At 40.9% G+C, this 27,614-nt stretch overlaps 1 protein-coding gene across 3 annotated transcripts in view; it reads left to right on the forward strand.

Moving 5' to 3' along the window:
• The first annotated feature begins 7,922 nt into the window (after positions 1-7,922).
• ARHGAP5 (Rho GTPase activating protein 5) overlaps positions 7,923-27,614 on the forward strand; it is a 52,295-nt gene continuing 32,603 nt past the window's right edge. The window contains exons 1-4 of one of the 3 annotated variants that reach the window (XM_074868263.1): positions 7,923-8,196; positions 15,612-15,715; positions 15,817-15,864; positions 17,600-21,498. In XM_074868263.1, coding sequence (XP_074724364.1) covers positions 17,776-21,498 — 3,723 coding nt within the window. In that variant the 5' untranslated portion in view covers positions 7,923-8,196; positions 15,612-15,715; positions 15,817-15,864; positions 17,600-17,775. Of the gene's footprint in view, positions 8,197-15,611; positions 15,716-15,816; positions 15,865-17,599; positions 21,499-21,842; positions 22,261-27,614 lie in introns of those variants that run through there. The other 2 variants (XM_074868264.1, XM_074868262.1) reach the window with 2 other exon arrangements.

Here is a 27,614-nt window from a genome sequence, read left to right on the forward strand (position 1 = left end):
TCCCTACTTCTGCTGGTCACACTATTTCTAATACAAGCCAGGATGCCGTTGGCTTTCTTGGCCACCTGGGCACACTCCTGGCTCATGTTCAGCTGCTTGTCAATTAGAACCCCCAGAGCCTTTTCTTCCAGACAGCTCTCCAGCCACACCTCCCCAAGCCTGTAGCGATGCATGGGGTTGTTGTGGCCCAAGTGCAGGACCTGGCACTTGTTCTTGTTGAAGCTCATCCCGTTGATGTTGGCCCACTGATCCAATCTATCCAAGTCTCTCTGTAGAGCATCCCTATCCTCATGCAGATGGACACTCCCGCTTAACTTGGTGTCATCTGCAAACTTACTGATGATACACCTTATGTCCTTATCAAGATCATCAATAAAGACATTGAACAGAAATGGTCCCAATACCGAGCCCTGAGGAACACCACTTCTGACCGGCCGCCAGATGGGTTTAACCCCATTGACCACCACTCCCTGGGACCGTCCATCCAGCCAGTGCTTGATCCAGCAGACCGTATGCTCATCCAGGCCATGAGCAGCCAGTTTTTCTATGGGAATTCTATGGGGAACTGTGTCGTCTGACTACACACTGTATTCATACAGCTGGGCAAAAGAACAAAACTGCATATCTATTGAAGGCAATTAGCACCTATTTGGAAAATAATGGCTGTTCTGTGTTCTTCACACTGAAAAAAAGAGCCACATACCCTTTTGGTGAAAAAACAGAACAGTATATGCACAAACAGTAGACTTCCAGAGGAGATATTTCGTAGCTGTATTTGTTTGCCTTTGTCCAGGATTTTGATACATATACAAAACAAAAGCCTATTCAGCCTCTCCAACCTTTAACACAAGATCCAGCAACCCTTTCCAGCGTACTTCTTTACATCCAGGGAGGCAGGACACAGGGAGGTACAGCCCTATGACTGTAATTTGGCTTGAAAGTATTGCAGCCTACAATCAGCTTCTCAGTAGCCAGTGAACATTCTTTATTTCTATTAGATTTGCTATTTAAGACAATTTCTAAATAAGTAAAATATCTTTACAAAGATACTTCCAATAGTAGAAATCAATAAAATCAATGGTGTGATCACTTTCTAGTCATAATCGGTTGGTAAAATGTCCCCTCTGCTCCTTCCCATAGAATTTGCTGACTTTAAATCTCCTCAGAAGTTTGTAATTTGGAGGAAACTGCTCTTGTGACATTAAAAAAATTCAGTCTCTGACAACTTTTGATTAGAGAAGGAAAGGTGCTTGTCCTATAAGGAAGGCTGCTTGAAACACAATGCTTAGTACTGTTTCTTTAGAAACTTAATATTTTAGCATATTTTTCTTGTAACATCTAAACTGTTAGTTTAGCTGATACTACAACTTGGTTATTGAAATCACCTTGATATGTTTGGAATTTGACCAGTAATATTATAGTCAAATGAAGCAATGTATTATTCATGCTTAGTTAGGTCAGCTGAACACATTTCAGCCTTACCGTGTTTGCAATCATCTTGACTAGTGTCATAATATTTTCCATCACCTCTCCTGAGGCACATTTAGCACCTTTTTTTTCCCCCTTTTAGAAAATGAAATTCTCAGTTATAGCTGTAAAGCAAACAGGCAACTGAAATCCTCCCATTTCCTAAAGCTCTATTATCCCTGAGGCATCTGAAACAAAAACATATCGATACTAATTACTTAACGGAAAGCAATCAAGAAAATCTTCTTACTCCCAACTCGCTCTTCTCCCCTTATTCCTACAACCAATGTGCCTCTAAACAGAAAAGCCTGGGTTGTCTGAAAGCACACAGGGACACATGATGATAGCAAAAGCAAGCCTCCTTTATGACCTTGTCCCCAGGAGTCTTTTCTGGTATCTTCTCCTCGCAGCCCTCTTCTTGTTCACCTGTGATAAGTGTAATCTCTTCTCAGCAGCTCCCAATGCTTCACTCACTGATTTCAACAAGCAAGCAAGCAACAGAAGAGGTGTTGTTCATAAAAATCTATCCTTCTCTCCCTTCATCAGACTGATGCCTGTACTGAAATGAGGTATCATCAGTAAGTTCGTAGGAACTGGTATCCAGACCCACATGGGTTTGTCGGCTGGAGAGGATGCTGTGGGCAGGCCTGTTGCAAGCCTCCAGCAAAGAGTGCAGGGTGCTGTGGGTGGCCCAGTGCTTTGCTGAAGCCAAGGCTTCTGTGAGGCTGGGCTAAAGCAGCCAGGGGTTTGGAGCAGGAGTTAAAACTGGCTCATTATAAGTAAAACTCCAAACTGAAACAATCAGTTATTTCCTTCTCGGTGTTGAGCTAGGCAATAGCTCTCTCCTCAGTGTTTAGGTTTCATTAGTACATATGTAAGTGCTAAACTTACCCTGAATGGGGTTTTTTCTTTCTTTTCCTAAACTAAAACATGTAAGGTGTCTGGCTAATTTTCTTTTCCAGTTAATTTTTAGAAGTAGAACTGGATTCCATGTCTTTGCACACTGTCACTTTCCCATGCTCTGTAGATCTTTCTGCACTCCTCTGGGACTTCCCAGTCTCTAGGAGTCATGGGCTCAATACTGGCAGAGTGGAACATAGCATGGCTTAGAAAAAGGCAGGGAGTCATGGCACAAAGAGCTGATTACACGAATCTGGTAGCTGTGATTCCTGTACTGGAGTGTGATATGGATGCTTTGATCCAACTTAAATCATGGGACAACTTCTTTTGTATGGTAGACTTCAGTTTACTGCTCTTTCTTGAGCAGAATTTTTTGTGCCTTGCTCAGGAGTACAGGGGGACAGGAAAACGAGTTTTCTTGTACAACATGCTCTGCTCAAAGTCCCCTTCAAAACTGCCTTTTTCTTTACCCCTATGAAGTAAATAGTTTTTTGGTAGTACATAGAAATATGGTTATGTAGCACCATGCTGGTCCACGGGAGTGCTCAGGATGACAAGAATGTGATGTGTCGGCATCTATAAGAAGAAGACAAAAAGATCTGTTAAGTAGTAGTAGAGATAGTGACCATGCTCAGTTCCCTTTCCTATGGTTTGTCTACATGCTGCCCACTGTTAGGCAATATCATCTAAAATAATGGATTTTGTGGGGAGAAAAAAATAAATAAACAAAAAACCAAGAAAAAAACCCTTTGTATGCTGCCTGATTTTCCTACAGATGTGGAAGGAATGATGGATCTGTCACTCGCACTTAACCAAACCATAGTGAAGCCATGGAATGAGAAGAAAGTACATAGGTTTGTGAGTATACATAATAATATTCTTGACACAGAAATCATTAAATGAAATTATGATTTTAGGAAACAATGTTGCAGATAGCCAACCTGCATAAAGCAGTGCATTGACATATTCAAATATTTATTTACATTTCAGTTTTCAATATATAAAATAGCATTTTGCTACACAAAAAGTCAATGAAAATTTAAGGTAAGAAAATCTTCCATAACTTATTTTCAAAATAATTGACTTCTAGAAACCTAAACAGTGATCTATGGCTAATTCATTGTTTATTAATAGCTTTTTGTATTTATGTGAAGAATCCTCAAGAGAGAGTACTGCAGGGGGAAAATGCTTGATTTTCAATAAGCCAGGATTTGCATAAGGCAGATTTTGCATCAGCCAGGTTCAGTGCAATCACTGATCACACTCCTGACATTCCTTTTTAAATGGTAGAGCATCCAAACTAATAAAAAATGGTGATCAATGTAGTATTAAATTTAAAAATTAATAAAAGATTTGTTTAAAAACCCCACAACCCCAAAACCCGAACCCTCAAACAAGAACATGGGTGGAGATTAGGAGAAAGGTAAAGAAAGGGGAATATTCTACCTGCTATTTGTTTTGTCAGGTGTACTGATGAGCAGGAAACAAATAATGCTGGTGAACTTTCCCCTTAACACCGTGGAATTATGCAGTGATGTGGGTCTCTTAGTAAGTGAATGCATTTATCGAAATGATTCCTATTAGAAACCAAACAAATAATTTGAGATGACGGTGTAAGTATTTACGCTTCTATTTTGCCCTCTTTTCCTATATACAAATGTTTCTACACACAGTGCAATGAATTAACATGAGCGTAAATAGTAGAAAAATTTCAAAGTGTGAAGATTTTCTCACAGAGAAGGTGCTGTAGCACTGATTCTTAAACTTTATGCAAAACAGTGCCTTTTCTTTGAAGTGAGACAGACCTGGCAGTTCTGCTGTTTAATGAGGGATGTTGGGGAAGAGGTCTGAAAAGCAGTTTGTTGTAAAATAATACATGCAGATTTCATGTTCTACAACCAACAACAGCACATTGATTTTTGGTTCAGCACACTGGTAAGATTGCTTGCTTTGCACTTCCAAGTGGTGTAAAGAAAGCAATGATGGAAGAGCAAAGGCAATTAAGAAAATGCTGTACCCATGAGAAGTGTGTGCATTGCTGATCTGATTTGTGGTTTTGAAATCCCCCAATTCCAGAAGCATGGGGAAAGTGAGATATGAACTTTTCTCTTGCTTGGCCCTTAATGAAAGAGACAGAAAGAGGCTGGGAAATGTTGGATTGCTGATGCTATTGTTTTTTATTCCTAGGGCTCTGCTGTCCAAAAGGAAAGACAAGCAAACTATCCATTCTTTGCTTGCCTTCCATAGGCTTCCAGATATCCAGAAGGTGCCTACCTTATTTGTGTTTATAACCAGCCCTTGAAGTATGAGGGTGGGGATTTCTAAGGGGAAATCTGCTACAGAAAAAGGCTCAAATAACAATAGTCGTTATAAATAACAAATGTTGCACATCATGAATGACTTCTGAGTTTCTCAAGGTTTACCAGAACATTTATCTGAAATGTCTTTCTGACAAACAAAACAGTAACCTAGCTAAACTATTAATCGTATTTCATTATTATACTTTACTTTTATGCTCCCTTTAAGTTATAATGCTCCCTGCACTCTTCTCAGTCATGGAGAAGATTTTTTGAAAGATTTCTTCTAATAAATATTCACAAATATTTCTAAACTGTTTTAATAAAATTTTATATTAAAAAATACTTTGATCAAGTTGTTTTCATTTCTTACTGCTTCATTAGTGACATGAAATCTTTAAGTCGCCCTATAGCTCTAATTATTATGCTCTCACAAGGGCATAAAACTACCTGTCTACTGTTTTCTCATGGATTTGCAATTTTCTCACCGCTTTCCCTTTGAAACTTTATAAACCTTGCATGTCTTCTTAATATGCATCTGAAATGGGCTATGTGTATATCTCTATCCAATAGTTAACATTAAACTGCAAAGCTGATAAATTTCACAGAGTCTAGGAAAAACACTGTGTCATAAACCTGCTTATAACCCTGCTTGTTGGTTCATTGGCCATCATTCTAGACTTTTTGTAGTTTTATCCAAAATCAAAGGGTTTAATAAGCTCTGCAAAATAATAGCAAGATGCTTACTGCAGCCTGCCAGAACTTTGCATGCTTCCTGGAAGACAACAAGCAAATGGAGTTTCTGCACATCAGCTTCCTCTAATTGCGGTGATCCTAAGTGAGGAAATCTATATGAAAATCAATTTCTGACTTTACAGTCTTCTTATTTTTTTTTTTTGGGAAATATTTAGGGTCAGAGGAAGAAGAATTAGCTGATCTAATTCTGCCTGGAAACCTGTTCCTTTCTTTCATGGAGGACTGCTTTTGGAGCCAATGGTGTGTCTACTGGGAACTAACATCATAGGAAGCTACTCGTGCCTGCTGCCTTTTGTCCGGTTGCTGTGCATCCTTGGGAAGAGAGTACCTCCACCCTCCCTGTAGCTAAGGGTGTTGCCATCTGCTTCTAACTGAAGCAGTCCTGGCTGTTCTTGCATGCTTCAGGTTTGAGCTTGCTGGGAAAGGCTTTCTGCTATTCCCAAGCTCATGTCCTGCTTCATTAAACTTTTTTTTTTTTTTTTTACATCTATACCCATGCAAGCCTACTTGCTTTGCTGAGGGTTTTTTTGACTCAGATCAGGATCAAAGTAAGTGATACAATCAATTCCTACATGAGAAGTCTTCTACATGAAAGGTCTTCTACATGATGGAACTTTATGAAAATTCATTAATATTAACTGCTTAAGGTAATTAATACCTATGCAGAGCTTCAGAAGGATACAGATCTCACTGTAAAGCTTTATTAAGCTAAGAAATCTCAAAAGATTTTTTTTCTGGATGAATATAAGGTTTTGATTCTGGTAATGTGAAATTGGGCTTTAATACCCCAAAGTAAGTATTTTGAACAAAAAAATCCCAAGAAACTCAAAATCAGGCAATTCAAATTAAAATGAAGTTCTGATTTTAGGCTTGTTTAGCTTGCCTTTCTTCTTTTTTCTTTTAAAGATCTAGGATGTGACCGCAAAAACTCTTGAGCAGATGCTGCGATTACAGTGTCAAAAAATTTTACATCTCTTTAGTGTGGACCTACCTAAGATGAGTATTTCTAGAAATACGCTCCTGTAAGGCAGCGTCCACACAAGGCTGTTTGCTCAAATTTAACACAAAAAGGTTCAGCTAGTTAGAATTTTCTCAAAAATTCAAATTTACAGGTAAAGTATCTTTAGAAAGGATCTGAACTTTTAAACCTTTTAACTTCCCAATTTTCAGATGTAATACTTTAAGATGTGTATGCAATATGTAAAATTTCACAGAATGAACCATATTGTTATTAAATATTATGGTTACAAGTAGAACACTCAAATCTTGGACTGTGCCAGGAATAAGGTTGCTAGTAAAATATTAATTTGTTGCTTTGTATGTACACATGAAAACAATCTTTAGTAACGATGCACAGAACATGCATTTCTGCATACACAGAAATAAGGTGTACGTGCACATTGCCCACAGATGCCCTTTCCCTTGCAGCAGATAGAACAGATTAGCACCTACTTACTGTTTTTTTTCGCTGTGTCCCCTGCCTCACCTACCACTGCCTGTGGAACCCCAGCTCCAAAGGCAGAAGCGCAAACACCCATGTTGGCCGCTTTGCAACACCATCACTGCGCCAGGGCTTCATGGGCCTTAAGTACAACCCAGAAGGCCCCTGAGAGTGGCAAAGGGATTCTACCTCCTGCTAGCCACCTGCAAAATGGTGGCATGGGGGTATAATGCTGGAAAGTGTGCATTACACTCGGTTGCTTCATTGACTCCCGAATCGTCAAGGCGGCTGGTATCGTTTGCGAAGCAGCGTCCTACGCCTCCCTTGCAGGCGGATGTCACATCTATAGGCCGCAGAGGGGGCTCTGCTGCCAGTCCTCACTTTTTTAATGTTTAAAACCCAAAAGAAGTGCAGTGTTACACGGGCTAATCCTGGGAAACCTTGTGAAAAGTTAGAGGCAGCTTGGCAAGAGAGACGCGGGGGGCACAGGGCTGACTGACGTGGCTTTTTTGGCATCTTTTAACTCCATCCCGGCCAACCGCCATTTTCCTCCCTTGGAGGCACCGCTGCTGAGCGAGCGCCCAGGCTGGGCTCCAGCCGTCCCCGTCCCCGCCGCCGAGCCGGCGGCGCTGGGGAACAAGCCCCGCCGTCGCCTACGCGCCCTGCGGACGCGGCCACGCCCGGCAGCCGCTCTCACCTAGGCTAGGGGGAGCCGCCGCGCCCCGGCCCGGCCCGCCCCGCCGTCCGAGCCGGGTCTAGAACCCGCGGCCCGACGCCCGCCGGCTCCTCGCGCTACCCATGCGGCCACGGGGGCACGAGCGAGGCGCCCGGCGCGCGCGCCCGCACGGGCCGGGGAGGGAGGGGAGGGAGGCGGGGCGGCGCGCGTGCGTGCGCGCGCAGCTGGCGGCCGGCCGGCCGCGCGCCCTCTCCCAGGCTTCCCAGGGAATCCAGAGGCAGCAGGAAGAGGCGCTTCCCCGCGCACGCGCAGCTGGCCGGGCGGGCGCGCGCGGAGCCGCGGCGGCGGGAGGGAGGGAGGGAGGGAGGGGGGAGGGGAGGGAAGCTGCTGAGGTAAAGTTAGGGGGAGAGAGAGACTCCGTCAGCGAAGCGAGAGCCGGGGAGGCTCGGCGGCCGCCATTACTGAGCCGAGAGCGCCGGGGAGGGAACGGGGAGGTGGGACGGGGCTGCGGCGGCCGGGAGCGCTCGGGAGCTGCGGGCCGGAGAGCGGAGAGAGCCCCGCGGGGAGGAAAAGCCGCCGGGGGCGCCGGCGTGGAGAGAGCGTCCCGGGAATGCTGCCGCTCCCGCCGCCGCCGAGGAGCCGGATCCCGACGGCGCGAGGTGAGGGGAGGAATCCGGTCCCATGGGATCTGGCCCGGCCCGGCGGCCTGGAGCGGGGCGGCCGGCCCGGCAGGCGGAAGGGGAGCGGGGGGAGGAGGAGGCGACTGCAGCCCGGCGAGCTGGTGCGGCGGCCGCTGGCTGTAACCAGTTCAAAGGGCTGGCGCTGGCGTGGGGAGAGGGGAGCCGGGCCCCCCCACCCCCTTCCCCTTCCCCCCACCCCCCCGCTCGGCCCCCTCGGCACCTCCACGCGAGGGAGGGGAGGCAGGAAGGGCAGGGAGCGAAGTGCCTGGTCCCAGACAGGTGATGAAGGCCTGAGCAATGGGAGGGTCTGAGCCTGCTGTACGAGGCTGCCAGCTGGTCACGGCTCTCCAGGGAGGGAGGAAGGCAGGAAGGGGAGCTTCCCTGCTCCTCTCTTCTTCCTTCCTCATTCCCTTCTTCCCCCTACTCCTTTAGCTTCCTCCCTTCTTCTATTCCCACTGCCTTCCCCCCCCCCCCCCCCAGTTCTCCTTTCCCTGTACTTCTTTTCCTCCTCATCGCCCCCTTCTACTCATTCTTTCGTTTTCTCTGTTCTCTTCCTTCTCTACTAAATTTGAACACTTGTCAATTCCTCTCCTTCTTCCTTTCACCTTCAGATATTGCCTGATATTAAATTTCAGAAAACTTCACTCTCCTAATGATGTGTGTGCATTTCTGTTTTTCCACCAGGTGGATTTTAAGGCTTTGAAATAGGGTAGCCAGTTGCAGTGTTGCAGCTTTCAAGCATTTTGAATCCCTTCAACCAGCATAACCTTTAGACTCTCTCCACCCAGGGAAGGCACCAGAGATATACAGATATAATACCATGGTGTTGTAAATACAGGACAAAAGGAGTATAAAACACTGTTTTAATTAAAAACAGAAGAAAGACTGTTTACTTATAAAAGGAAGACAGACTTGTCACCTTTCCCCCAGAGTCCACCCCACCCTTCCTCTGTACCCCCCTCTTGCCCTCTCCTGTATCGCTTTTGATATCAGCGTGGAATATTTCCTTAATAAGTAGGAGGGAAACGTTTTTAATCTAGACCAAAATAGGCCTGTGGGGGTATGTGTGTATTCTTTAGTTCAGTGTCATGCAGATAACTGGAGGATTTTTTTTTTCTTAATAAAGATCCTTGACAAATTTAAAACTCTACACTGCAGATTAAAAATGAGAGAACAGCGTTTGCTGGTCAATTGGACGTCCATTTTAAACCTGTGCATTGAAGCCAGTTACAGCACTGATACTTGTATACTTATTTCATAAATGAATGAGGAGTTAGTAGGTAGCTCTTTTCTGTTGTGCTGTCTTGCCTTCCTAAGGTTCTTCAGTGTGACAGCTGTTTTCAGCAGTGACATCAGTGACCAGAGTTAAGTGCTTTCTCAAAAAACCCATATGTATTTTAAATTTATAGTACCTATCTAAAATGAGCATAACGCAAATATTCATCCAGGTGTGTTTTTATAAGGCTTACTTTCCTTTGTGCTTCTTTGAAAATTATTTTTAAGAAGTGCCACAATTCTTAAAATTCTATTTATAGTACACTACTGGAACTCAGTGCTACTAGAGCATAGGAAGTATGATGTAAATATGGTAGTTTTTTTAGAGTCTATAGTACTTAAAGTATCAGAAATTGTTTGAGCATTTGTTACCTTACCACTAGCTTGTTTTAGAATAACAAGTTGCTTTTAAACTTGGAACATACTGAGCTTAATTAGTATGCTTTTTTTTTAAAGTGTCTGTATATAAGGCAGCTGCCAGCACTGTAAAAATGTAAATAATTGCAACCAAATGCCTACCACTCCCTGGTACTGGACTTTATTTTAGCTAAGGTGTTGCATGTGTAACATAATCCAATTAAATACTTTAGGCTCAGACTACATTGTTTTAAAATGCTATATTTAGCACTAAGAATCAAATGCTGCACATGTTTTTGAGGTTAAAGATGAAATGTGCTTTCCTAAAGCCGTAGGTGTTTTTCCGTGTGCAAACTTTGTAGGAAAGAAAAGCACTGATCATAATAATAGATTGTTCTGTGTAAGTTTACCCTTTGGTACTTGTTATTCGAGTGGATGGTGCAAAAATAATTGTCTGATAAAGATATTAAAAGGGTGCTGGGGGTGTCTTAAGACTTCCAAAAGTACTTTCTTAGCAGAAGAGAAATCCCATGTACTGGCATCCTTCAGGAATATTTTGCATGAAACTTCAAAAGGCTCCACATCACTACTCTTAGTAGACCAATCTGTGGAGCGTTCCTAAGACGACATGAGGCATCCTTCGGGGGTGACACTCTGACCTTTACCGAAAGAAGGGAAGTTTGTGCAGCCAGAGATACTCAGCGCTGAGTTCTGCGGGTGAGCGAGCTGAAAACTGCCCCGTCTGGGGGCGTGGCGCACCTGACGCACCCGCGGGAGCCATGTCCGCGCTGGCGGAGCGATGCTTCGCCGGGAGCTCAGGCGGCCACCGGGCGGAGCGGAGCGGAGCGGCCACCGCGCCGGCGGGAGCCGCAGGTCCCGGCGGGGCCGCGCCGCCGCTAGGGGGCTTTGTCAGCCCGCCGGGCCCGGGCCGGGCCCCCGCCGCGCCGGGCCGGGCTCGGTGCCGTCCTCTGTCCGTTTTAACTAGGTGTGTAAAGTAAACAACGTAGTGCGTGGCCTGAGCTTCCCGTTGCTTTTCAAGTACTCCACCGTACTCATAACTACAAGAAAAAGTTTAGTTTCAGGTAGTCTCAATAACACTGGGAATTCTGTTTTAGGACTGTCAGGATTTTTTTCCTGCTGCATCTGTGCTTTCTATCTTAACGGGCACACAAAACTCTTCCTCGTTTTCTGGTTTGGTTTGGTTTTCTTTTTTCCCCTGAGAATTTTTAGCCTAAAGGTCAATGAGCTGGAATATTGTATTTTTCATCAGTTTCAAAAAGTACTTTTAAGGGCATTACATTTTACAAATTACTAGTTGAACCCTCTCATCACTTCCATATATTTATGGATTTTAATGAAATACTTAAAGAAAAATGAGTTCAAAATTCCTTGCAGGAAAATCTGAAGCAATTGTAGTGAAGTTATTTTGAATTTGAGTATTAACTGTGCTTTTCTAGTCACTAACACCTATTGGAAGCCGATTTAATTAATCTGTGGCTAGTTCTGCACATTACATTTCGTGGTAAATTAGAGTTCTTTCTTTGGCTTTGAGTTACAATTCCCACGCATTCTTGCAATTCTGCATCACTTGACATACAAGCATAACAGAAGAATGTTTGCATTTAAAAAAGTAAAACCAATACCTGAGTGCACAGTTTTGGAAATGTGTGTATTGTTGCATCTTGGCATTAATTTATTTAAGTTGGCTAATTGTTATGCAGAAGGTTATTTGCTGCTTATATATGCCTTTTCACTTGCTCATTTCATAATTTAAAAAAGAAGTGAGTAACCAGTGTTCTCATTTTACACAGGCAGAAGTTACACATATGACTTGTACAAGGTCAAACGACAGTGTTTGAATTAAGTCTCAAAACGTACGGTGTCGAGTCCTGGATTCTGTACTGCAGTTACTCATGAAGCAAAATAACGTGAAATGATCCATATGTGTGGGTCAGTGAAATTTGTTGAAGTTGCTGCTGCCAGAATGTATTTTTAATTTTTGCAGCAAATGCATTTTAGCCCTTTTTCTGTCCTTGATCCCTTCTTCTTCATCTGCTTCTTTTTCTTTTGTCTATTTTTTCCAGTTCTTTCTTGGATCTCCTTTGTAAAATTTTTCCATTAGTTCTTTTGTGTTCTTCCTGAATAACTTTGTAAATAAGCCTGATCAGGTAGTCTTGCACTAAGAGACTTCTATGAGCACTGTGCATGTCTTTAGTAGGGCTTCTCCTGTGTGAAAAGGATCAAGAATTTATTTTTTCCTGTAAACTTTTACTGTTTCCTTTGCTGTTAAAATACAGCCTTTGAACCTATATTGAATGCTCTTGGATATTCAGAAATCTGTAGTTAAGTAACTCTAGAGGCCCAAGTTCAGACTAGTACAATGGTGATAATTTGAACCTTTACAGTTTACCTGTTTAATGTACCTTAATCTAATTTGTGTAGGTTGGTTTGATTTTTGTTTGTTTTTTGTGAACAGCAGCAATGATAATAGATGCCCCCTGGAAAGCAAGATTCCAGCTAAAGTGTGATGTTTTCTGTTGAATCTAGAAATAGAGCTTAGGCCTTGATTTAATTTTGGGTAATACACTGGTGGGCTTCAGGGTATGGTTGTTAATAGGAGAAATTTAGTAGACTTAGGAAGAACTAAGAGCTTTGAACTTTGGTTTTTAAACACAGTTTTGCACTGATTTGTAATAGGAAGTTGGGCAGTTAGGTTTTTTTCTCTCTTTTAATAAACTGATTACTTTGCTTTTGTATGCAAAGAATTATCTAGGCTACATAACTCCTTTAGGGATGGTGGTTGGCCATTGTACTAACCAAATCTGAAAAGAACAGCGGTTGGGGTAATCCATTCTCATCCTTCATTTACCTAGCATGACTAATCACCATACCACTTAAACTGTATTCCTTTTGCAGTGAATATCACTGCTTAAGGCATTTCAAGGCATTGTCCGTTACTATCTTGGTATTGTTTGATTGAACTTATTTCCTGATAAGCAATTCGAACATTTTTTTCCTAGTGTTGGCTGGTACTTGCAGAATTTTACCAGGGAGCACTGTATTTGCCCTCATTTATAAATAAGATTTCAAGTGCAGTTACTTAATTAAGATTACCAGCACTTGTGAAGGCAAGAATATTGGCTTGTTAGTAAAGAGGACAGGGAACATTAAGTGGCTAGGACCTCAACTGACTTTGGTGAATTGAAATTCTTGATGACATTGGTATACTCTGTTTTTGGTTTAGTTTCTAAAAAGTATTTTGATTTGAAGAGAAGATTTCTTATGCTTAAGTGAAAAAGATACCTCTTGGTAAATACTGAATGAGAAGTAACAACATTACCTTAAGCTACATCAACATTAGATTTTTTTACTGGTTCTTGAAGTGAAAATGGTTGAATTGTCATTCTGGTATGTTTTGGGTAGAGCTGTAATTACTGATATGCTGATAGGTCTTGGAATTCGGTACCATACTAAATACTTTTCCAATTCCAAATTTTGGTTCGCAAGAAGTGTGAAGTGAGCGATGACTTGGTATAAAAACTTACTGTCAGCAGTAACCTGAATCCGGAGCTGCAACTTCCTTGGAATCCTGGTTTTTGATATTTGAATGTGCTGTGCATTCAAAAGTCATTCCTACAAACCGTTTCAGTGATAGCTAATGTGTTTGAATTTACTTTGTGATCCACTGTAAGAGGTCACAGTGACTTTCTGTTAGTGTATTCATATACCCTGCAAAACAGACTAGACCGTGATGGCCTTTTTTTTTTTTTTTTGGTGTGTGCTTTTCCTCCCTGGGCCAGCTAATTTACAAACACTATCACAAGACTATGGTAATTGAAACTGACCCTGAAAACTACTGGTCTGTAAACTTGCATCTAGACAACATTACAGAGTGAGTAAAGGACTGCGGGAAAACACTCTTACTTTCCTTGTTGGCAGTGTTTGCAGCTGCTTAAATCGTCGTTGGTCATGGGCAGTTCTGTAGAGTCTTTCTGATAACATTTCTGCTTTAGCCATGTTAGGGCTGCAGATGATAAACATTTTTAGGTTCAGAAAGAAATTTCAGAAGGTATTCAGAAATACTCAAAAGTATTTATCTGTAAGTGATTTTCTTGACTATGGACCCATCTACAAGTTCCTGTGCAGCAACAATTGCTAAATAACGATAGGTGATTAACTATTGTAGTATTTATTAGTTGCTAATAATATGGCATTCTATGCTAATGTTTGGAAGTCAGCTCAGAAGACTTTGGGAGACATACATGTATTTGAAAATAGGGCTTTCTCTGGCCTCTTAATGCTTCTGGGTGATCTTGTGGGGGCCTGTCTTTGAGCTTTCTCTTGTGGCAGTGTGCATTTCGAAATGGCTGGTGTCCCCCTCCCCCAAGCCCCAGATGCATTCTTGCAGGCAGAGACACTTTTCTCTCAGTCTCTCTGCTCTGCTCCATCCTCCTCTTCACAGTCCCACAGTCTGTTTCCTCCTGTGCAGCTATCTGCTTTGCTCACCTAGCTGTCGACATAGAGGAGCAAGTGCCACTGCTAGGACGTAAGGGCAGGGAGTGTGACTTACCTCCTGTCTTCTGTTTCAAGTGATAGACTTTAGCTTTGCAGCTAGGCCAGGCTTAGTACAGGACTGATAGCCTGCTGCCTAATGATTTTGGTGTCGTTTGGTACCTCAAGTTGAGAATTGCAGTATTATTGTGATATTGGTATATTGCTTATCACTATTGCTGAACCCCTGTTGTCCAAAAGAAAGTTTACTAAAGCTTAGACTTTTTCAATTAGCTGTATTATTCCCAAAGCAAAGTGTAATTACTAAGAATATAATCGTAAGTGACAGAATGAGAAAAAACTCTGCCATACCTTCTTGATGTTATGTTTAGCACATATACAGCATGGTGCTGTGTCTTGCTTAAAACCGACACCTTTCCTTAATTAAAAGTGGCTTACGTCATGGTCCAGTGCAAGGGCCTCAAGTTCTTTCCTTTTCTGCATCTTAATGTATGCATCACTGGCCTGGCATTCACAGTCTGGGTTTTGTGTGGATGCAAACTGAAGAAGTTCCCTGGAAGGGAGTTCCATTTTGGTTACTTTGTAACAGCATTCCTGCAGTAAAATCAACACTTATCGAGGTTATGGTAATAATTTGTATCCTAGTTAAGAATTCACAATCTTCAAATATAATTATGCTTTCAATTTCTGATTTGTCACAGTCTGTGAGGCCTTTTAATTTAGAAATACTGTACTACAGGTAAAAGGGTTCTGAGGTAGATTGTACCTTTTTCTAGTGATAAAATGTATATGCGTGTATTTAGACATCCATTCATTTTATATTTTGTACTTACTGACTATACCAACTTCATCTTACAAAACCATGTTCTAGATATTTTAGAATTCCAAATTCTTGTACAAGTGATGAGTGATTTTTATATCTCGCATTTTGTGTGTTGTCTGAGATACTATGTTAATTTTTTTCAGAAGAGGCTTCTGCAACCTAGGTATTGCTGAAATACTGAGTTGAACTTATGAAATCACAGTCACTTAAGAAGAGTTGTGCCTTCTCTGTCCCAAGTATTAATAGCTGCGCTTACAGGATTTAAACCCTCTAAGTTTAGAGGAAGACCAGCTTGAGCCCTGAGTTCTGTTTATGGGTTTAAAATGAGGAAAAGAATCCTCAGGCACAGGTGAAGTGTTGTACCTTCTCTGATGGCTGTTTCTCCTTTCATAATTCTGAAATTATTAACAAATCTTTTTGTTTTCAGATCCCTCAGGGAAGGACTTACTGAAGGACACTGTTTAAATGTGTGACACTGCAGGAAGATCACAGCAGGATAATCATCTTGCTTTGCACCTTGTTTTCCTAAGGGTAAGTTTGGGCTTTAGGTCTTCATAATCTTGTGTTTAGTGTGGGAGGTGGGTGAATAAATACAAGATGATACACCTTATTTTCTTTATAACTACATTTAGAAATCGAAAAGCCTGTAGAGACAAGGTCCTGTGGTGTGACTGTAGAAGGTCAGAGATTCTTCCTGCAGTGGTGTCATATATTTGGTGTCTTCTGTAGTTCTTCAGAATTTTTCTATTTAAACATAGAAACACTATTATTTTCAGTTTGCAGACTGAAATTAGTTGGGGAAATCAAGCAACCCCTCCTTCGAATTGGTAACAAAGATGAAGGGGGTGGGGGGTGATGAATTGGAGTATTTTCAATTTGTTATAACATAATTAGGCAGATTGAAGTAAGATAATTGAACTAACTTAGCATGAATTTCCAGTGTGTATATTTTAAAACTGTACAAAACAATAAAGTACCTTTCTGTTCAGGATACCACTAGTTGAAAAATCTTCCATTTGGGGAGAAATTTAATAATGATTAATATTGGATGTGAAGCCATCGTAATGTCAGGTTTTTAGCAAGTTTATTACTTAACATAGATTTCATTCTGTAACTTTGCTTTGTACAGTCAGTGCAAAGTAGAAACTGTGTAAGAAATGAAAAGGAAACCACACTGGTTTTAATTATCTTTAGTGATTCAACTCCCACTATGGTGAAAATCTTCCATGTCAGAAATTTTGTGAGAGACTAATGTGTTTGTTTTCCCTTTGTCAGTGTCCCATTTCACCTTAGTCTTTGTACTTACTCACTTAAAAATGTATCGATTTGACAAAACACTTATTGCTGGGGGAGGAAGAACCTTTGCTACATGAGGATGTAGGGTATCTGAAAGTATTGATTGTTTCTTATAAACTAGTTGCAAATTGACAGCGTCTTCCTGATTAAATGAAATAATCCTGTGGATGAAGACTCTTGTGTTCTAGTTTAGTCCACGTCAAATCTGTATTGTGCTGTGGCAAACAGAAAACATTTTATAATGGAAGTGCTGACTAAACTTCTCATTCTAATAGTTTGAATGATGCTACTATGAAAAGCTTTGCTTTAGAAAGAAAACACTGGGTTTATTTGTAGTAATGTAAATCCTTCATGAGCAGTGTTTATATTTGCTAAGTATTTTTATTCCCAGAGTCATTTTCTGTTAGCTCTAAATTCTGTGTTTTAAGACTATAAAGAACACAGTGGAAACAGTAAAAAGCAAAATTTAAAATACAAGTTTTCTTTCTGAACGTGTCTTTGAGTAAACTGATTTAAACAAAAAAAGATAACTCGTTCTAAAACACAGCATAAACGGTTCAGTTCTTGCAATATAAAAACTCTCAAGTATAAAAATTAGACCAGGTTTACTTTCCTCTTCATTTTGTAATGAAATGGATACTATTTAATAAAAAAGATACTTTCCTTGACTATGATTTCTATAACTGAAAGCTGTTTTTTATTTTGGTCAATTAATTTCATTACAAATATTGTTACATAAATGCTGTGTTTCTGATCAGAATGTCAGTTTTCTATTTCTAGGTGTTAGTAAGCTGGAAAGCTACGAAGGAAGACAGTAATTTGGGGGTTTGGGTGTGGTGGTTGGTTTTTTTTTTTTTAAAAGTATGTCGATCAAAATAGGTGATGAACTATTATTAAACTGTGCCTAAAAACTTTATTTTATAATATATAGAGAGAGCATTAACATGAATGAATTACAAGTTTATGATCTCATTTAAAGTAGTTGTAAAATTTTCATATACATGGAAAACCATTTCAGGTTGAACCAGCAAAAGTACTTTTTAAAATCTCTTTTCTCTCATGAATACTAGAAATACCTGCAATCTTTATTTTTTTTTATTTCCTCTTTGTTTTCTTTAGGAAGATGATCCTACTTACCCTGGTTATCTGATGTTCTCTCAATGACAAGCTGAAGCAGGAACAACTGAAAGCTATTTCTGGAACCCTGGATATACAACTTAAATTTGTAGGAACCTTTTCAGAATGAAAACCACATACAGTTACCTTGATAATTGCAAAAGAATGAGAGAAAAGTTATGATGGCAAAAAACAAAGAGCCACGTCCCCCATCTTATGCTGTTAGTGTTGTTGGACTGTCTGGAACTGAAAAGGATAAAGGTAATTGTGGAGTTGGAAAGTCGTGTTTGTGCAATAGATTCGTTCGTTCAAAAGCAGATGAATATTATCCTGAGCATACCTCTGTGCTTAGCACAATTGACTTTGGAGGAAGAGTTGTTAACAATGATCACTTTTTGTACTGGGGTGACGTAACACAAAGTGGTGAGGATGGAATTGAGTGCAGAATTCATGTAATTGAACAGACTGAGTTCATTGATGATCAGACTTTCTTGCCTCATCGGAGTACGAATTTACAACCATATATAAAACGTGCAGCTGCCTCCAAACTGCAGTCAGCAGAAAAACTAATGTACATTTGCACAGATCAGCTAGGCTTGGAGCAAGACTTTGAGCAAAAACAAATGCCTGAAGGGAAATTAAGCATAGATGGGTTTTTATTGTGCATTGACGTAAGCCAAGGATGCAATAGGAAGTTTGATGATCAACTTAAATTTGTGAATAATCTCTATATCCAGCTCTCAAAATCTAAAAAACCCATAATAATAGCAGCAACGAAATGTGATGAATGTGTGGATCATTATCTGCGAGAAGTTCAGGCTTTTGCTTCAAATAAAAAGAACCTTGTGGTAGTGGAAACATCAGCAAGATTCAATGTCAATGTTGAAACATGTTTTACTGCACTGGTACAGATGATGGATAAAACTCGTGGTAAACCTAAAATAATCCCCTATCTGGATGCCTATAAAACTCAAAGACAGCTAGTTGTTACAGCAACAGATAAGTTTGAAAAACTTGTCCAAACTGTGAGAGACTATCATGCGACTTGGAAAACTGTTAGTAATAAACTGAAAAACCACCCTGATTATGAAGAATACATAAATTTGGAAGGAACAAAAAAGGCCAAAAATACGTTTTCAAAACACATAGAGCAGCTTAAACAGGAACACATTAGAAAAAGAAAAGAAGAATACATTAATGCATTGCCAAGAGCTCTTAATACTCTTCTGTCAAATCTTGATGAGATTGAACACTTGAGCTGGTCAGAAGCCTTGAAGTTAATGGAGAAAAGGCCTGACTTCCAGTCCTGTTTTGTAGTGCTTGAAAAAACACCCTGGGATGAAACTGACCATATAGATAAAGTGAATGACAGAAGGATTCCATTTGACCTTCTGACTACACTAGAGGCAGAAAAAGTTTATCAAAACCATGTGCAGCATCTTATATCTGAAAAAAGGAGGGTTGAAATGAAGGAGAAATTCAAAAAAACTCTTGAGAAAATCCAGTTCATTTCACCTGGGCAGCCATGGGAAGAAGTTATATGTTTTGTGGTGGAGGATGAAGCATTCAAATACATCACTGATGCAGATAGCAAGGAAGTGTATGGTAGGCATCAGAGGGAGATTGTTGAAAAAGCCAAAGAGGAGTTTCAGGAAATGCTTTTTGAACATTCAGAACTGTTTTATGACCTGGATCTTAATGCAACGCCAAGTTCAGATAAAATGAGTGAAATTCATGCAGTTCTGAGTGAAGAACCTAGATACAAAGCTTTACAGAAACTTGCGCCTGATAGAGAATCTCTTCTGCTTAAACACATAGGATTTGTTTATCACCCAACTAAAGAAACTTGTCTTAGTGGCCAAAACTGCACGGACATTAAAGTAGAGCAGTTACTTGCCAACAGTCTTCTGCAACTGGACCATGGCCGCTCGAATTTATACCATGATAGTGCCAACATTGATAAAGTCAATCTTTTCATTTTGGGCAAAGACGGCCTCGCACAAGAATTGGCAAATGAGATTCGTACACAATCCACTGATGATGAGTATGCGTTAGATGGAAAAATATATGAACTAGATCTTAGGCCAGTTGATGCAAAATCCCCATACCTGTTGACTCAACTGTGGACCTCAGCCTTCAAACCACACGGTTGTTTCTGTGTGTTTAACTCTATTGAATCACTGAATTTTATTGGGGAGTGCATTGCAAAAATAAGGGCTGAAGCATCTCAGATAAGGAGAGACAAGTATATGGCTAATCTTCCATTTACGTTAATACTGGCTAACCAGAGGGACAGTGTTAGCAAGAATCTACCTATTCTGAGACATCAGGGACAGCAGTTGGCCAACAAATTACAGTGTCCTTTTGTAGATGTGCCTGCTGGTACATATCCACGCAAATTTAATGAAACCCAAATAAAACAAGCTCTGAGGGGAGTGCTAGAAGCAGTTAAACACAATTTTGATGTTGTAAGTCCAGTTCCCACCATTAAAGATCTGTCAGAAGCTGATTTACGAATCGTCATGTGTGCCATGTGTGGTGATCCGTTTAGTGTGGATCTTATTCTTTCACCCTTCCTTGACTCTCACTCCTGTAGTGCTGCTCAGGCTGGCCAAAATAATTCTTTGATGCTTGATAAAATAATAGGTGAAAAGAGACGTCGAATACAGATAACTATATTATCGTATCATTCTTCAATTGGTGTGAGGAAAGATGAACTTGTTCACGGATATATACTGGTCTATTCTGCAAAGCGGAAGGCATCCATGGGAATGCTTCGGGCATTTCTTTCTGAAGTTCAGGATACGATTCCTGTCCAGTTAGTGGCTGTTACTGATAGCCAGGCAGACTTCTTTGAGAACGAAGCAATCAAGGAACTCATGACTGAAGGAGAACACATAGCAACAGAGATTACTGCTAAGTTTACAGCTTTATATTCGTTATCTCAATATCATCGTCAAACTGAGGTTTTCACGTTGTTCTTCAGTGATGTGTTAGAGAAGAAAAACATGATTGAAAGTTCTTATATGTCAGACAGCACAAGGGAAACAATGCATACAAGTGAAGATGTTTTTCCAAGATCTCCCAGAGGAAGTTCCCTTGACTATAATTATCCAGACTCAGAGGACGATACTGAAGGACCACCACCTTACAGCCCAATTGGTGATGATGTAAGGTTACTTCCAGCACCTAGTGACCGTTCAAAGTACCGACTGGATTTGGAAGGAAATGAGTATCCTATTCACAGTACACCGCTCAATTGTCATGACCATGAACGCAACCATAAAGTGCCTCCTCCAATAAAACCGAAACCGCTTGTTCCAAGAACAAATGTGAAAAAACTGGATCCTAACCTCCTGAAAACAATTGAGGCAGGTATTGGCAAAAACCCCAGGAAACAACCCTCTCGAGTGCCTGCGGCACCACCAGAAGATATAGACCAATCTGACAACTATGCTGAACCTATTGACACTATTTTCAAACATAAAGGCTTTGCAGATGATATCTACGCGGTTCCAGATGATAGTCAGAATCGTATTATTAAAGTTCGAAACTCAATTGTTATAAATACCCAAGGTGAGGAAGAAAATGGTTTTTCTGATAGAATATCCAAAAATCATGGGGAAAGACGGCCTTCAAAATACAAATATAAGTCTAAGACTCTGTTCAGCAAAGCTAAGTCTTACTATAGGAGAACACACTCGGATGCAAGTGATGATGAGGCTTTCACCACTTCTAAAACTAAAAGAAAAGGAAGGCATCGTGGAAGTGAAGAAGACCCACTTCTTTCACCTGTTGAAACATGGAAGGGTGGCATAGATAACCCTGCTATTACATCAGATCAAGAATTGGATGATAAAAAAATGAAAAAGAAAACCCAGAAAGTAAAAGAAGATAAGAAGGTAAGTCAATTGATTTAAATTTTGTTTACAACTTCTGGTGCATTGTAAGAAGGGAAGAGTCAAAATATGCAAGAGTTGCACCTTGTTTTGAAACAAGTGCTTTAAAATTTTGATGTAGCATTGTTTGATTTTTGTCCAAGTTTCTACTTAACTTGCTCAGAACTAGCAAACCTGAGGGAATGAGATGGTTTGTCTACCTAATCAGCTATTCAGTAAGTTTCAGTTCTTTTCACCTCTGTATGTACATGTGCAGTTTCCCTTCCATATGGGTAAGTGAAGGCAGAATTTGGTCCACAGATCCTTTTTTGCTAATCATAAAATCTTTTTTTTTTTTTTTTTTTAAGGTGCTTTATGAGTTCTATGGTCGAACTGGTTCTTTCAGTTCTTGCAATTCTGGCTGTTGGTATGAAGTTTTGGGCTGGTGAATGAAAGGGGTGGTTTCTTTTTAATTCTCAGTTGTCTACCTGGAACTCTTAGAACAAGAGCTTGAAAAGGGAACTTTGTATAGTGGATTTACTGACTGTTGCATTTTCCTAGTGCGGACAAGCAAGTAATCAAGTTGAAAGCTGTGCTACCCATACAGTTCTCTATTCAAACAAAATAAAGGGAACAAAATTGCCTGCCCAGTGTGGGTTTCTAAATAATAATGTGACATTCTACTTGAAAAATGTCTACGTTTTATTTTGATATTTATGCTTGATAGGTACTTATTTTTTGACTTACTGTTTTAAAAATTATTATATCGAGGTAGTGTTGTGGTGTAGGTTCTGGATGCATACTCTTTATAGTTTAGATTTTAATTTTAGGCTGGCAATCATTGTCTTGCATATAGTTTGTGTTTAACATTAAATTGGGAGTGTTCCTAGTTGGTTAGATACTTTATTTCTTGTTTCAAAATAAGTTGACCTTTTTAATATTGTCTTTTGTAGCATTTTAAAAATGTCCCTTTTAGCTTAAATCATGACAGTACTTGAATAGCATTTAGAAATAAGTTTTGTTCAAGTAGAGCATAGTTAAATTTAACTAATGGATTAAATTCTGAATTGCGCTTCCTAGTATGCAGCTGTGATTTGAATTACACATGACTGATTTAAAGGGCACTAAATTTTCTTAAGGCTTACTCATAAACATAGATAATGATGTCCTGTGGGTATAAAATCATATGGTTAAAAATACTTTAAAGTTGTTCTTTGAGGAAACTTAAATGTTTTTAAAAAGAATAATTTATTTGCTTTTGATTGAAATAATATTGCTACGTAGAAATTGAACTGTAGTATTCATAATCCTTCTACTGTCTAAGCTGTGTTGACAGAATCATGGAATGGTTTGGGTTGGAAGGGACCTTAAAGATGATCTAGTTCCAACCCCCCTGCCATGGGCAGGGATGCCTTCCACTAGACTAGGTTGCTCAAAGCCCCGTCCAACTTGGCCTTGAACACTTCCAGGGCGGGGACATCCACAGCTTCTCTGGGCAACCTGTTCCAGTGCCTCACCACAATCATCTAGGTTGGAAAAGACCTTGAAGATCATCTAGTCCAACCATTAACCTAACACTGACCGTTCTCAACTACACCATATCCCTCAGCACTATGTCAACCCAACTCTTAAACACCTCCAGGCATGGGGACTCCACCACCACTACCTTGGGCAGCCCGTTTCAACGCCTAACAACCCGTTCTGTAAAGAAATGCTTCCTAATATCTAGTCTAAACCTTCCCTGGTGCAACTTGAGGCCATTCCCTCTTGTCCTATCGCTTGTTACTTGGTTAAAGAGACTCATCCCCAGTTCTCTGCAACCTCCTTTCAGGTAGTTGTAGAGGGCGATGAGGTCTCCCCTCAGCCTCCTCTTCTCCAGACTAAACAACCCCAGTTCCCTCAGCCACTCCTCGTACGACATGTGCTCCAGACCCTTCACCAGCTTCGTTGCCCTTCTCTGGACACGCTCGAGTAATTCAATGTCCTTTTTGTAGTGAGGGAACTGAACACAGTAATCGAGGTGCGGCCTCACCGGTGCCGAGTACAGGGGTAAGATCACTTCCCTGACCCTGCTGGCCACGCTATTTCTGATGCAAGCCAGGATACCATTGGCCGCCTTGGCCACCTGGGCACACTGCTGGCTCATGTTCAGCCAGCTGTCAATCAACACCCCCAGATTGTTGCTCTCTGAGTGGCAAACCACCCTCACAGTGAAGAATTTCTTCCTTATGTCTAATCTAAATCTACCCTCCTTCAGTTTAAAACCATCATCCCTTGTTTTATCCCTACACTCCCTGATAAAAAGTCCCTCCCTGTCTTGCCTGTAGGCCCCCTTTAAGTATTGGAAGGCTGCTATACAGTCTTCCTGGAGCCTTCTCTTCTCCAGGCTGAACAACCCAAACTCTCTCAACCTGTCCCCATAGGGGAGGTGCTCCAGCCCCCTGATCATCTTCATGGCCTCCTCTGGACAGACTTGAGTAGGTCCATGTCTTTCTTATGTTGGAGACTCCAGAGCTGGACACAGCACTGCAGGTGGGGTCTCATGAGAGCAGAGCAGAGGGGGAGAATCCCCCCCCCTCGACCTGCTGGCCACACTTCTCTTGATGCAGCCCAGGACACGGTTGGCTTTCTGGGCTGTGAGCACACACTGCTGACTCATAGTCAGTTTTCCATCCACTAATACCCGCAAGTCCTTCTCCGCAGGGCTGCTCTCAATCCACTCATTGCCCAGTCTGTATTTGTGCTTGGGATTGCCCCAACCCATGTGCAGGACCTTGCACTTGGCCTTGTTGAATTTCATGAGGTTCACACGGGCCCACCTTTCCAGCCTGTCCAGGTCCCTCTGGATGGCACATCCTTCCCCTCCAGCGTGTCAACCGCACCACACAGCTTGGTGTCGTTGGCAAACTTGCAGAGGGTTCACTCAGTCCCACTGTCCGTGTCTCCAACAAAGATGTTAAACAGTGCCGGTCCCAACACCGGTCCCTGAGGAATGCCACTTGTCACTGCTCTCCACCTGGATATCGAGCTGTTGACTGCAACTCTTTGAGTGTGACCACCCAGCCAATTCCTTATCCATTGAGTGGCCCATCCATCAAACCCATGTCTCTCCAATTTAGAGACAAGGATGTCACGTGGGACAGTGTCAAAAGCTTTGCACAAGTCCAGGTAGATGACATCAGTTGCTCTCCCCTTGTCCTTCAGTGCTGTAACCCTGTCGTAGAAGGCCACCAAATTTGTCAGGCGCAATTTGCCCTTAGTGAAGCCATGTTGGCTGTCACTAGTCACCTCCTTATTTTCCATGTGCCCTAGCGTAGTTTCCAGGACGATCCACTCCATGATCTTGCTGGGCACAGAGGTGAGACTGAGTGGCCTGTAGTTCCCCGGGTCTTCCTTTTTTTGCTTTTTAAAAATGGGGGTTATGCTTCCCCTTTTCCTGTCAGCAGGAACTTCTCTGGACTGCCACTCAAATATGATGTATAGTGGCTTCGCCACTTCATCCACCAGCTCCCTCAGGACTTGCAGATGCATCTCATCAGGTTCCAGAGTTCCTCCAAGTTGGACATTTGTTTAAACTGTGTAGACCTAATATAATGGGGTCTTCTATTCCTGATGTTGTGTCAGGAAACCCACTGATGTCTTTACCAAAGCCTCCGCTTTTGGCTTTGGTGTGTTGAGAGGCAGCCTGAGTTGGAAGTTTCAGGCTGTTCTAAATTTTCGTAGTGGTTAAGATGCTGGAAAATTGCAAGAGTTGTTTCAAGTTTTCTTTAATGTACTTCTTGCTTTTGTTGGGGTGGTTTTGTTTGGGTTTTTTTTACTTGCAAATTGCGGTCCAGGGCTGATACTTTCGAATTAGTCAGAGAAAACTTTTAATAGAAGTACAAATTATTGTAATAATGGAGAGAGCAAATTTAGCTTGATAGTTGAAATGCTTGCAAGCATTCACAATATCTAAGAATGTTGAGTGCTTAGTGCTTTTGATAAGTAGTGACTTCTATCTGTGTTGACTTGCATTATGCTGAAGTGAGAGTAATTCCAGTTCATGTGATGAGTCATTCTAGTTTGTAATATACACCTTAGGTTTTTGTGAGTGTTGATTTTCTGCAAGAGAGATACAGTTTTATTAGTTTTGAACTTACCGTGTTTTCCTGTGTCGTTTTAGATGAGCAGCTAGCAGTCTTTAATTACAAAAACTCAAAAATATTCAAATGATATTTTCCTTGTTGAGTGTTTTTTAGTCCATGTGAGGGATGTTAGTGCACTGCTATTTACAGATTACTTCCTGTTTTTTTTGCGAATTTTGACCCCTTGAATGTGAAAGGGATAAATAAAACTTTTGTACTCCTTTCTGAATATTTCTTAAAGCTCTTGCTGGTACTGTTTCTCAGTTGTTCAGCTGTATGTAAAGGGAACATTAGATACATGTGTAACTATTCTTGCTATAATTATAATGATTCTGAAATACAGAAGTCTTATGAACAAAATTAATTTGTTTGGAAAAACTCAACCTTTGAAGTCTGAGGTCCTCATTGTCAAAGATTATCGCTTGATCTTATTTATTTATTTATTTATTTACTAAATCAGCTTTGTAGTATGCTGTTGCTTTTTAAAGCCCAAATAGGATGTAACATTCTTGATACTCTTTTCATCTTTGTGTTTGACAAGTTTGAGATGTGGTGTTTCTGGGTGGATTTCTTCTATGGTATTGCAGACAGCACCTGTGCACAGTCATTTGTGGGCTTTGGACTTCAGTTTTCAGTTATGCAAAGCAGATTTCAGCTAGAGACAGAATTTGCCTATTCAGATTTTTACACTAGAAGTTTCTTACAAATTATTTTGGGGGGTGTTGGTTTGGTTTGGGTTTTCTGGGTTTGACTTTTTTCCTCCCTGTTTATGACAATTACTTTAAAGTTAAACACAATGAAAGTTTCTTAAAGTGGTATTTGCTTACCCCTTGGAGGTTCTGGAAAATGTTTTAAAGGCAGGCCCAGAATAAGAAAGCATTTAAAGATAATGTGTTTCAAGAAAGGGACATGACCTTGCTGTGAAGGATGCTCATTCTGTCCGGATGCTTTCAGACCCCAGTCTCCGAACTTACAAGGTGAAATCATATAAAGCTGTGGGCACTAGGACAGTTACAGGGACACAGGGGATGGGTGTAGAGTGAGTGTAGGATTCAGGTAAAATATTGAAGGGAAGAAGGCAAGAGCTGGATGGGTAGGAAGGGAGAAGGGAGTTTTGGCAAACAGTAGGAAAAACAACAGTTCCTTTTTACAACCCTGAAATTAACAGCTGTAGTTTGACTGGTCTGCTAAGACATATGTACCAAACTTTTAAAAAAATCTATTGTGAACACATGTTATTAAAGGCAGAAGTAAATGCTCAGAATTGTGCTACCTGTTGCTATTCAGAAGCATAAATTAAAATGTTTTACTGTGGAAAGTATAGCAGTGACAAATTTGTGGTGAGCAGGTAACGTTACTTGCAAGGTTCCCTAACTGCTTACTGCCAAAGGAAATTAAACACTTTTAAAATTGAGACCAGTTAAGTAAGTGCGCTTTGGTCTGAATTATTTGCCTGTTGTTGTTGTCTCTAACACTGTGTTTGTTTCTATATACTGGTAGTCAGAACTGGAAGAACCATCGTTGAGCTATGTTTTCAATTATCACAGAAGTAATTCCTCTGAAAACTTTTATCCCATCATTCTCACTGTTCTGTAAAACTCCTCCAGAACTTCTGTTTCCTCGTGAGGAATCTTCTTGCAATTTCCAGTTTTCACCTTTTGCTGTGGTTACCTTCCTCCTGAAATGTTTTTTCCTTTTGTGATGACTCACCTCCGAACAGGTGAAGAGAATATGGCTGCTTCTTGACCTGAGTTTTAGAAGATTAAAAAAGGTTTTGTAATTCCCTCTGAATTTATGTTCTTGAATGAGGATGACTGAATCTGTGTATAGTATTGCAAAGAATGTCGTAGCAGTGCATCATATAATCTTAATGTTTGTTGATCTGTACTAGAAATTACTACCTGACACAATTGTGTGATTGCACCCAAATTTTTCTTAGTTGCAGCTATTGTCACTTTAAGAACCTTTGGCCTATTCTTGTCCTTGGTAATTTCCAGCTAATGACTTCCTACTGTG

The sequence above is a fragment of the Strix uralensis genome, chromosome 4, assembly GCF_047716275.1.
Source record: "Strix uralensis isolate ZFMK-TIS-50842 chromosome 4, bStrUra1, whole genome shotgun sequence".
In the NCBI taxonomy this organism is placed as follows: Eukaryota; Metazoa; Chordata; class Aves; order Strigiformes; family Strigidae; genus Strix; species Strix uralensis.